General features: G+C 43.4%; 1 protein-coding gene across 4 annotated transcripts in view; it reads left to right on the top strand.

Annotated features, from left to right (window-relative positions):
- Sfmbt2 (Scm like with four mbt domains 2) overlaps positions 1–12,762 on the top strand; it is a 178,912-nt gene that overhangs the window by 85,044 nt on the left and 81,106 nt on the right. For all 4 annotated transcript variants that reach the window (XM_075970342.1, XM_075970345.1, XM_075970343.1 and 1 more), the window contains exon 7: positions 3,261–3,358. In XM_075970342.1, the coding sequence (XP_075826457.1) occupies positions 3,261–3,358 (98 nt within the window). The remainder of the gene's footprint in view (positions 1–3,260; positions 3,359–12,762) is intronic.

Genomic DNA, 12,762 nt, shown 5'->3' with positions numbered 1-12,762 from the left:
GCTGCCAGTGTGAGTCTTGTGTACACCAAAGCGAGAAGCTATATTTACCTTATCTGTCACTCAAGGGCTTTTATTGTGGAACGTTTCCTGGTTCTGGACCCCGGGTATTTGCATCTGTGTTAAATCTGACAGGCAGATAGACGTGTAACCTGGTATTTTATAATAGCCACATTGTTGTTGTCGACGTTTTGAGAAGCAGCCAAGAAATCCTTTTATACCTTAAGCATTTGGGGTGATAACAGACAAAGGTCTTGTCCACGCTGTGAGAAAAGATTGAGCTCAAGTTTGCCTGGGGATTCATAACCTGGCAGGAAAAATTTACTTGCGGGGAAAGGTGGCTGTGTAAATCTCAGCCCAGTGCCTAATTGCTTTATAAATTCTGGAAGAAACTTATCCTTGCCAGTGCGAGGATTTAGAGTAAAGCACAGAGTTTCCAGTTGCTCCTTGTGTTCTTTGTTCTGTCTTTTTTTTCCTGGAAAATCCTGGGACTAAAACTCAAAAGCTGGACCAGAAAATCTCCCTTTAAGAAACATTTGTTTATGAGTCTTCTCACTTTTGATTATTCTCTGTCTTTACAATGCATGCATAAATCATGCTTATCTGTCTTAGAATTTTCTGAACATAATGTGGATTTCACAGAAGAGCTCATGAGTTTGTCTAAAGACGGGACTAGTGGTTTGTCAAGAGTTTATTTCTCCAACATTTAAAGTGTTGGTATGAATGGTTGTGCAGAGGAGAGAGAAAGTAAAAGGCAAAATGTCACTCAAATATTACAAGGTGAAAACTGGATTCTGTTACCTCAGTCACTGAAACAATACCCCCGAGGAAAGAGGCAATTATTACTCCGATTTTACACATGGGAGCAGAACCCGATATGTTAGATTTGTGTAAATTAATTTCAAATCCCAGGGTACCTTGTGCCACTTAAATGGTAGCACCATTTCCTGAACTAAAATGGCATCGTGAATAAAATTTCAGACAGCATAGAAAATATTAGGCTGATTCTCCTTTGCCCAGACACTAATAAACCAATACAAATTTCCCAACATTAAAAACTGAGGGAGGGGAGTGGAGCGGTGCAGAGGTAGCATTAGGGGAAACACAGTAGACTGCACATGTAAGTTGAGAGGAAGGCTGTGGAAGCTGTCCCTGTCTCTGAGATTCCCTTTGCCATGGCTTTTTCTCCAACATCATCATCAACGCTGTAAATAATCCCGACTCTTCACTTAGTGGTACTTCCTTCTTTTACTTTTCAAAGGACACTTTCTTCCTTGACTGTTCAATATGAGCGGAGGGAGTAGAAATAGGTAATAAGAAGTGGCGGGAACGTTGTTTTCATTGGAAATTCTAGGAAAGGTACTGCATTTTAATACTATCTCCTTCTGAGGACCTAGCATTGTGGGGCTTTCCATTGCCTTAGTAACCACTGCTCAATCTTTCCTCACTGGTACGGACTCGGGAGGAAGAGGGAACAGATTCACAGTGGTACCTAGACATCGAAAAAGGGGCCATTCCCCAAGGCCTCCATTTACTTGTGCTTATTTATTTGTTTGTATGTGGCATGGTTGCTTTCAGCACAGCTTTCTACCAGGACATTCCAAACTTTTGCATGAAGGGAGATCTCCTTACTTTCCTCTAGGCTCCTGGTGACAGACGGGCAAGGGCCATCTTTTTAATTGTTTATGACTTCCCATGACCAGTAAATGGAGTCTGCTGAACACTGTTAAATTCCCTGCAGTGCAGGTCATTTTGAGAACATGTTTTATGTCCTTTTAATAGACCTGTTTATTGTTCATAAATTTGCTGGTGTACTCAGAGTGGCTCTGTCTGCTAAAACACACAGGGGACATTGTTCTCTGTGTTTTGCATCTTGGAGGTGTTCATCTTCACCAGTGGTAGCGAGGCTGTCCATACTGAGTCTTCCCTTTGCAGAAAAGAGAGTGTCTTGCCATGGTGTTAGATCCCATCGGCGTTAGTTGCCTTTCTCATTGCTGTGACAAAATGCCCGGCAAGAGCAACTTCAGGAAGGACGGAAGGGTTTGTGCAGCTCAGGAGAATCACATTTTTTTCCTTAAATAAAAATGCCAGATTAGGGGGAAAATTTTGCTAGAAGTAGAAAGTTCTATATGAAATGCTAGAAAGAATATTAGACAAATAGAAGATGCTGTATCTAAAGTCACCCTTTGTTTGAAGGCAGCAGACAGTGTTGGTAACGTGGCTAAGTCTGTACGGTCTTTCACCAAGTATAATTGTACCCCTCAAGTACTAAATAAACTGCTAAAACAGGGGGGCTTCAAGCTCAAGGCGAGTTTAGAAGCTGTAGGGATCCAAATATATGGCTTCATGCTCAAAAGCAGACATGCAAGAAATTAAAAATATGGCCCAAAGGTTTAATGTTGCCTTTTAAGTGTGCTTAAATTCATATTCCTATCCCCACAGTCTGTCTGAGGCAGTGAGGGTTGATATAGGGATGATATAAACACATCTACTTCCAGTCAGAGCTTCTACAAATCCTGTTTTGATAAGGTCTTAAATCTGTTGCGATCAGGCCATAATTCCCCTACAATTTCAGAAATACATGAAAACAGTGCTCAACGTTTTTTTTTTCTTTTAATTTTGCATGCAGACTGTATGACCTCTGTGTGTGTAAATCTTCCCCTCCTCCAATGCCCGGGGGGAAAATATGGTGACATGTGGTATGTTAGGAACATTTCAAGCATAAATATAAAACTTGGTTTGTAAATTTTAACTTACCTTTTAATAATTTTTCTGACTTATACGTGTGTGTGTGTGTGTGTGTGGTGTGTGTGTGTGTGTGTGTGTGAGTGAATTCAGTAGGGGAATGTACTATTATGATAACTGTCGGTGCCAGACCAGAGCTATTCAGAGGGTAGAAATTTACCAAAGAGTGTGTTCTGTCAGTGGGAGGACGTTTCAGTTGATGCATAGAATCATAGCTCTAGGTGATGGAAGGTCTTGCTGATGTGATTCATGCCACTAAATCAGTTACAGACCAACAGAACACATACAGATGTTCCCTGAGGAAGAGCCCTGTGAAGTAGTCTCCATTTCTGATAGCAGAATCCCAAGCTGCTCTTGAATCTCAGAGAACCCCTTTAGCAGGTGGCTGCTTATGGGGAAGTGTGAGCCCACCACTTGCCAAGCGCTGTGGTACCCTAGAAGCGGAGGAGGATAACATTTAAAGAACCAACTAACAGAATTACAGACCTTAAACTCTTTGTGGTTTGCTGTTGCTACAGAACTCTATCCTCTGAAGATGACTTCTGAGTGGAAATGTGCTCTGGAAAAATCCCTAGTTCTTGCTGCAGAGTCTCCTCTTCCAATGGAAGTATTTAAGGTGAGTTGTGAACACCATTGGTCTTGAGTTGTGAACACCATCGGTCTTGAGTCGTGAACGCTGTCAGACTTGAGTTGTGAACACCATCAGTCTTGAGTTGTGAACGCCTTCAGACTTGAGTTGTGAACACCATCAGTCTTGAGTTGTGAACGCCTTCAGACTTGAGTTGTGAACACCATCAGTCTTGAGTTGTGAACGCCGTCAGACTTGAGTTGTGAACACCATCAGTCTTGAGTTGTGAACGCCTTCAGACTTGAGTTGTGAACGCTGTCAGACTTGAGTTGTGAACGCCTTCAGACTTGAGTTGTGAACGCCTTCAGACTTGAGTTGTGAACGCTGTCAGACTTGAGTTGTGAACGCCTTCAGACTTGAGTTGTGAACGCCTTCAGACTTGAGTTGTGAATGCTGTCAGTCTTGAGTTGTGAATGCCATCAGTCTTGAGTTGTGAACGCCTTCAGACTTGAGTTGTGAACCCCGTCAGTCTTGAGTTGTGAACCCCGTCAGTCTTGAGTTGTGAACCCCGTCAGTCTTGCTCATGCTCTCTCTCCCCCTCTCCCTCCATTCTCAGCTGCCCCTGTCTCTCTCTTTCCCTCCCTCTTTTTCAAATATAAACTAAGCTGTGGGAGGGCTGTGGAAATGGCTCAGTGAGTAATGTTCTTGCCATGCAAGCGTGAAGGCCTGAGTTTGGATTCCCCAGCACTCAAGAATGTGTTTATGCACATCAATAAACTGGATTGTTAATACACACCTGTACCCCCAGCGTTCCCATGGTGCTAATACACACCTGTAATCCCAGCGCTCCTGTGGTGCTAATACACACCCATACTCCCAGTGTTCCCATGGTGCTAATACACACCTGTAATCCCAGAGTTTCCATGGTGCTAATACACACCTGTAATCCCAGCGCTCCTGTGGTGCTAATACACACCTGTAATCCCAGTGCTCCTGTGGTGTTAATGCACACCTGTAATCCCAGCGCTACGCTTATTGGTTAGGACAAACTTAAAGCAGGTTTCTTTTGTTTGTTAATTTGACACCTAGTCTGCTGTTGTTGTTTTTAGAACCCCTTCTTGTAGGAGGTTTTGTGCAGAACATTGCTGCCTCATTTTTTCCAGGCCTGTCAAATCTATTGTGCTGCTTCCCCCTGGAGTGTTGTATGGTGATGAGTTTCTCTGGGGTACCAGGGTACCATCATGTGGGTTATTTTTCTAATGTTCTTCTAGCTCCATTCATTCCTGCTTTGTTTTTTCTATTAAATTGTTATTCATCTTCCAATCTCAAATATAAGTTCTCTGAAGATTTCTGCACCTGGGCTCCTGGTCTGAGTCCCCAGCCTTGATGAGGCTCCCTGGTCAACTCCTGTGGCATCCTGTTGTGCCACAGTGATAACCGTAGTCATTTGTGTGCTTCTGTGGATAACAGCCACTACTCTTGACTAACTTGAAGGTCCAGGAGATAAAGGGCTTTATGTTTTGTGCATGGTTGGAAGCATAAGTCTTGGCTTAATAACTATTTGTTAAAGAAATTGACAGATTCTTGAATGGACCACATGCATTTAATTGACTAGATTTAAAAATTCTGAGTTAATATACTTATGGATTAATTGAACATATAACTGTACTTAGAACTGCAACTACTAAGACTTGAAAGGCAGAAGCATTAATAATCTCGATCTGTTTTTAATTAAAAAGGAACCGATTCATTAAACATTTATTGAGTAGCTCTTCTCTGCAAAAGACCATTATGTCTTGTTGCCCTGATTCCAAGATTGCATTTAAGTTGGCCTGCATTTTCTAATATACAGCCATCTTCTCTCCTCACCTTAAATCCATCCTATGAGAACTCAGGCTCTTCTGATACATTGCTGTCTCAGAATTGCCATCTGACTTAGCATTTTACTATAGCTTTAAGAGTGGGCGCTGGATCCCACTGTGGCGCTCAGCACAAGGTAAGGTGTAGGCAGCAGGCACTTCATAAGCAGAGTTGGCTGTACTCAGTATTGGCGTTCAAGTGGGTGAGGTACTTTTTAAAATGTTTTATTTCATTTGATGGGAGAGAAAAGGATAAGATAATTTTGTTTGGATGGAGTCCATATTTCATGTCTTGGGAAAAGTTTGTTTCCTAAGGCGACCATAACAACTTGTCACGGCCTAAGTGGCTTCTAGACAACAGGAGTTTACTTTCTCATACTTTTGTAGGTTATAATTTAAATCAGGCTGTGGAGGGGTTCAGAATCCACCTGAAGAGAAATGTGTTCGGCAATCTGTCCAACTTTGGGGGCCACCTGTTAAGTCTGGAATCCCCTGGATTGTAGTGACATCAGTTCATTCTTGCTTCTTAGCTTCCCACGATCACATGACCTCATAGTCTGTGTATCTGTTCACATTTCCCCGTACTAATAACGACACTGGCCTTTCGATTAGTTTTATGCTGGCCTAGAATGACCTCCTCTTAAGTACATTTGCAAAGATCTTGTTTCCAAACGAGGTGTCCTGTTCATAGGTTCCCGTGGAAGTAAACCTGAAGGGGATGAACTTTTCTACCCAGTTCCACAGCATTTCATACACAGTAATTTTGTAAAATTTCATACACAGTCTGAGCTCCTCGACTGAACATCCTCATTGCTGCTTATGTTCAGAGGAATTACAGGAATGTGTGCGAGGAGGGTCAGATTGTCTCTGCTGCTGCTTCGTGTATTTTTCTCTCTCACATATATTTCTAAGAGTCCCTGCAATATTCTTCTGTAGGCCTCTGTAAGACTGCCCCTCCCCCGTACTTTTTTTATGCTGTATGTCATGTATGTATATATACATGGGTACATGTATGCATATGTATTCCAGTGTGTCGAGGACAAAGGTGAACATTGGTTACCTTCCTCAGCTGCTCTCCACCTTACTTTTTGCTACAGTATCTATCACTAAATCTGGAACTCACTAACTTGGCCAGACTAGGTGACAAACAGACTCTAGCCAGCTTTCTGTCTCTGCCTCCTACTAAGTGCTGGGATTGCAGGGACATGCTGACAAGCCTTTGCCTGGGTTTTAGGGACCCAAACTTAAGTCTTCATGGTTGCACCGCAAACACTTTACCAACTGAGCCATCTCTCCAGCCCTGATAAATTTCCACAGATGTAGTATAATGATGATACATATATACCGACATTTATGTATTTCCCCTGTATGATCGGTGTTTCTCAGCGAGCAGACTTCATTTCTATTTCTGTCTATTATAGCACCATGAATAAATGTTTGAATTCAGCAGCGACTCTTCTGGGATGCATGTTGTTATGGAAAATTGCCAGAGTGTTCTGCTGTTATGAGGCAGAAGTCAAAGCTAAGCACATTTAATGGCCAGATATGAGCAGTATTTCTAGGCAATTCTTTTTATTATTTTTACACTTTAGATAAAATGGGCGTGCTGATGGAATGAATCTCATTATACGCAGCCCCTTTCTTTGGGTGATGCCTTCACAGGCTCTCTGTCTATGCAGTCAGTCGTGTTCGTGAGCTCTCTTTCCCTCTGCCTTGAACACAAGCAGAAACGATATGCCAAGGAGCTCGTCAGGAAGCTGTTTGCTGTTCTTCACCTGCATCTGAGACAAAATACCAAATGACTTTGAGACTGCGCCATTTTGAATGAATTCTGACTGACCATTAATGGATGATAGAACAATCCTCAAAGTGTAAACTCAAGTCAAAAGATTAGTAGTTAATGTTCTAAATTAAAATAAAAACCGAGGGACATTAGAAAATGTGCTTTACTGGCAAATAAATATTGATTTCTCCCTGACAACCCACCTAAGGATTTAGTGCTTTAAAAGGTTTAGTATAATGGTCCCTATTCTGGAAGTAACTTGTTCTTTAAGAATGATAGAGAAGAGCTAGAGGTGGAGACGTGGCTCAGCTGTGATGCTCGCCTAGCACGTACCAAGCCCTGGCTTTGATCTCCAGCACTGCATACCCCTGAGGTGGCAGCCCACAGCTGTAATGCCAGCACTCTGGTGGGAGACGCACGAGAACCAGAGGGGGTTTGAGGTTACCCTGGACTACTTGAATCTCTGCCCCCAAAGTAGACAACAACGATAATGCCACGGGGGACCGTGTTGCATGTTCACGTGGTTCTTACTTAGAACACGTTTGCCTGCATTACCCATCTGGATAATTCCTGCTAGGACTCTGTGGGTACAAGCTTCATTGACAGGATAGCATTCACCTGTCTGCAGCTCTGCATTAATCCCCCCTTTTAATTAATGGACATTATCCTTGGCCAAGTGTGCTATGTTTGTCTTTTACAAAGAATTACTAAGATGTTTTCGTCAGCGCTTGTTTCTGAGCAATGCTGCTATGGTGAATATCCACCCGGTTTTGTGGTCCGCAGTGCTTGTGGTTTCTGTTCTTGCGTTCAGTGTCTGCAAAAGAAAGAGAGTAGAATGCAGGTGGGTTTGGAGCGGGGACAAGGAGGAGAGCTAGGATGTGGTTATATTAATCTAGAAAGATAAAATATATTAAAGCATTCATCACTAAAAAGTTTGTGGGAACTTAATTTCAAAATAAAGCCAACAAAGGCTAAAAAAAGTAAGGGCTGGTCAATAATGAATGCAACGCTACCTGCTGTGCCTAAACTTCTTGAACCTTCTGCAATCACGGTTGCTTTTTAGTATCTGTCCTCTCTGGAAATTGCATCCTGTCTCAGTGGCAAATGTGGTGTAATCAGAGTTTCCCTGGTAGGTCATATATCCACCCAGAAGATAAATCAGAAACAGCACTTCCCACATTCCCAGTTTGTGGAGATAAAATATATTTCCTCCTTAGAGACTAGAGAAGGACCTTTGGGCAATGAGTCACAGGTGTGGTCAGTGCATAACCAGCTGAAAGTACCCGGGTTCGTTCTTGGCTAGGAACTGGGAAGACCTGAGAACAACGAGGGAGATGCTAGGGATGGACTGAAATTAGGAAAGCATCTCTGCTTGATGAACAGGATCCAAACGCCAGGAAATCTTATTACTCATATACTTGAAATGCCAAGGACTTGTCTTTTGCTGAAAAAGCTCAGAGTTGACTTAAATGACTCACAGGTAGTGTGTGTAGCTTTTATTTTAAACTTTGCTGTCTCTTCTGTATTCTCTTTGTGTGTGTGTGTATGTGTGTGTGTATACTTGTCTGTGTGTGGCTCCATGTCTGTGTGTGAAGGTGAGCATGTGTCTGTGTGCATGTAAGGAGGTCAGGAGTCAATGTTTTATTTGTTCTTCAGTTACTTTCCACCTTAATTTTTGAGACAGGGTCTCACACAGAACCTGGAGCTCAAGTATTCTGGGTGACTATTGAGGCCCAGGGCTCCACCTGTCTCTGCCTCTGCAGAACATGGATTATAAGCACATGGTGCTCTGTCAAGCTTTTTTTTCCCTGTGGGCTTTGAGGGATGACATTCAGATCCTCGTGCTTCTACCATGAGCATTTTATCCATCAGCTACTCCTCAATCCACCTGATTGATTCTCTTTGATTCTTGGACCTGTGAACGTCCATGGTATGGTATATGAATCTATGTGTTCTCTCTTACATAGATGCCATTTCCTCATTAAACAGATAGTGGAAACACAGCGTGCTGGAGGAATGTGCCAGCAGAGCTGGTGTCCAGTCATTTTCTGTGCTGCATCTTCTTTCTCGCTCTGACCTGACTCTCGCCTGCCACAGGCAGCTAGGCCTTACCACTGAACAGCCGAGACATGGCTGTACAGTAAGGACTCATGCTTCCGTATTCTTTCTTGACCCTGAGGAGAGGGTTATTCTTATATAATATGTAAATAGGAAACCTGATCTGTGATTGCCTTCATTATTGTTTCTCTGCCCAATTCCTCCTCATATCTGCGGCTACCACAGAGGTCAGGATAGCAGGTTTTGATTTCATCAGGGTTCTTGGTGATCAAAAGTACACCTGGAGCTTGGGACATGGCTCAGTTGGCAGAATGCTTGTCTAACGTGCACAGAGCCCTGGGTTTGATCCCCATCACCACATAAACTACATGACATGATACACCTGCCATCTCAGCTGTTTAGAGTGGAACAAGGAGGATCCAGACCAAGTTTGGCTAACATAGCAGGCTCAAGGCCAGCCTAAGACACAGGAAACCCTGTCTGAAAACACGTCGGAAAACACGGTGTGTCTGGTCTGAGTACAGTCGTGCATTGTTTGACAATGGAGGTGTCTTCTGAGAAAGTCATCCTCCAGTGGTCTTCACATCATATGAACAGCACAGAATGTTCTTCGAAAATCAAGTGACTTGACACAGCCTTTTCCTGCACCCAACCAGAATGCATGGCCAACAGGAGATGCGTGAGGCTGCTGCTGAGTGTGGTACACTTTTCACAGTATACCGGTTCTTAATAAATAGAAGGCTGTGCTCTAAAGTAGCAGTAAAGTACAGTACAGTGAAACATCAAACCCATAGCACATTCCATCGTCAGGTATTTTATGCTGCAGAGAACAATATGCTCAGTATTCCCTTATGGTCAGAACTATAGTAGGGTTGTTTACATGGGGTTACTGCCTACAGGGTCTTTAGGCCATAGAACATTTTCAGGTCGATGATTAGGATCATTTGGGGGCACTGTTAGACGGGTGATTCGTCAAAAGGCAGCATGAGATTATACTTCAATAGTGTCCTTTCGTGGTTCTGTTAAGCAGATCCAAAAAGCACACCTAGGTAACTGAGGGAGTTAAATGCCCCTTTCCCCTGTGCAGTGTGTAAATAAAGAGTCGTAATAGTGGCTGATCTAGTTTGGTGTGCTGGCATGAGGTGCCTCTAATCCGTTCTTCGTGTTTGCCTTCTGAATTTGTTACGTTTCGTAAACAGGGCAAAGGGGCAGCAGGGAGAAGACCAGTTGAGCTCATTTTTTTTTAATATACAAAGATTCCATGCACATACTTTCCTAGGAGTCTGTTCTCGTTGCTGGGGAGAGGGATCCCTTGATTAAATACTTTGCAGAGCCTTCTGAGAAAGCTAGGATACATGGGACAAGCTTGTGAACCTCAGTCTTGGGGAGGAGACTCTGGGCCTCAGGGGCCAGGCAACAAAGCTCTAGGTTGAAACAGACAAATAAATAAATAAAAATATAAAGGAAGAAAAGAAAAATACAAGGTGACTGAGGAACTGCCTGCTTGCACGTGTGTGCAAATATACATGTGTGTGCATATCCACACTAGCACATACATGCAATGAATCTGTTAATGACACACCAGAGATTCTGCACCCTATAATTTCTTTAAACTTTGTTTATGTGTTTGAGACAGGGACTCATTTACCCCAGGCTGGCCTCAAACTCACGCTCCCCGGCTTTCGTCTACTGAGTGCTTGGATTACAGATGTGTGCCACTTAGTGTTGTCTTATTTCTTCCATTTCTCAGGCTTTGAAGTAGGTTCCTGTCAGTGTGATTGTGAACGTAACCCCGAAGAGTAAATCTCTTCTGTCTTTTAGTATTCGAGACTTAAGTTGGGGACCAGGGAGACACCAGGTATGACAAAGTAAGGAATGCCTTCTCTTTTTCCTGTCTTGTGTAACCAAAGGGTTAAGAAAAGACGGGTGCACTGTGTTTCTGTACATCAGAGCACGCGGTTTTTACCTGTCGTCTTGTTCAGCAGTAAATACAGCAACAGAGAACTGTGTATAACGGCTGTGCTTTGCCTCAGATGCGACTCTTAGATGCTCGTGGAACCTCGGTCCTCTCTATGGAAGCAGAACTTTGGCCAAGCCGTTGAGTTATACTTATTTATAACATGCAGGTTGTATCTCCTTCTCATGACGCTAGGCTCCAGTGGTTCTTTTAAAGAAAAGGTGTGTTGACTGGAGGGCATCTGCCATTAGGTTGGCTGGCCTTTTGTGATCTGCTCAGTGTCAACCATTGAGTCCATGAGGATTTTAAGGTGATGTTTGTAGCTGGCTTTCATCTCTGGGGGTTTCTCACTCCATCTGGGGTGGAAGACTTGGTTAAGCACAGTCTCTTTGTAAAAATATTAAGCTGATTTTGTGCCCATCCTTGGCTTCTCACAGAAATGAGAGTCAGAGGGGTGGGATAGCTCAGTGGTTAAATTGCATGTCATACAGACATGAGGATCTGTGTTTGGATCCCCAGAACCCTGAGTTTGGATCCCCAGAACCTACATAGAAAGCTGAGTGTGGCAGTTTGCTTCCTTAATCGTGTGTGTGTGTGTGTGTGTGTGTGTGTGTGTGTGTGTGTGATGCATCAGAGACAGGCACACTGAGGTCTTTGTGTGTCAATAGAAGTCCCTCAGACAGCCACCTTGTTTTGAGTCTCCTAGATGCCACAGGGCCAAAGGTAAGAGTAATTCGATTTCATCTCTAGATGCTAATGAAAAAGGTAGCATAAACAAGACAGATAAGCTTTTGGTAAATATGTATGTATTTTTATTAAATTATTTTTTAAAGAATAATGGGTGGAGATGCCTCAGTCAGTGAAGTATTTGAGGTGGGCATCAAGCTTGAGTTGATTCCCCCCAGAACTCATTTTAGAGAAAAAGCGGTGCTAGCTAGGCAGAGACAGAAGTGTCTTTGCACAGTGAATCAGTCAACTTCAGGTTCTGTGAGACCCCGTATAGAAGGGTTAGGGTGTCAAGCTGAGCATGGTGGTGCTCACCTTATCCTAGCACTCGGGAGAGATGCAGGTGGATCTCTGTGAGTTCAAGCCCAGACTGATTTATGTAGTGGGTTCCAGGTTAGTCCAAGCCACAGTGAGAGCCTGTCATTGAGATGTAGAGTGATCAAGGGGGACACCTCAAAGCATGTATGTGTGCACACGGGTGTATACACACCTAGAGGCTTGCACCGTTGTGTAGCTGTGACTTCTCAGGAAAAGGCGGAACTTCCAGTCAGCTGAGTGGAGCCTTGTTCCTGGCTAACTCCTCCCTCGTGAAGGGTGGTGTCTATACAGAGGGACAGTTCAGGATTTGTCTCTTGTGTTCATGGCAACAGTGGAGTTGCATGTAGGGTGTCCAGCTGAACAGGAGCTTCTGGCTAATTGTGTCCTCCAGGGTGGTTATGACGGATGTGAAGCTGATAGGGCAGCCTTCCTCAGTCTTTTTCTGTTTCAGCCCACACTGCCCAGAGCCCGACCTTGAGAACTTAAAAAGGTCTTTTGGCTTGTTGGAAGTGAGCTAATGAAGTAAGAGAAAAAAAATAACAGAAATCAGTGTTTACTTATGCATAGAAACTGGACACTAGGTGTGTTTTTGTTTGGTTTGTGTGTGTATGCTTGTGCACATAGACATGAGTACATACACATGTGTGTTTAACTATGTTTGCCTGTGCACACAATGCAAAAGCCAGAGGATGCACTGAATGTCTGTCCTTATCTCTCTCCTTCCTTTTTGAGAGAGGCCCGCTCTCTGAGC

This window comes from Microtus pennsylvanicus, chromosome 4 (genome assembly GCF_037038515.1).
Source record: "Microtus pennsylvanicus isolate mMicPen1 chromosome 4, mMicPen1.hap1, whole genome shotgun sequence".
Lineage (NCBI taxonomy): Eukaryota > Metazoa > Chordata > Mammalia > Rodentia > Cricetidae > Microtus > Microtus pennsylvanicus.
This window is presented reverse-complemented; position numbering and strand designations above follow the sequence as displayed.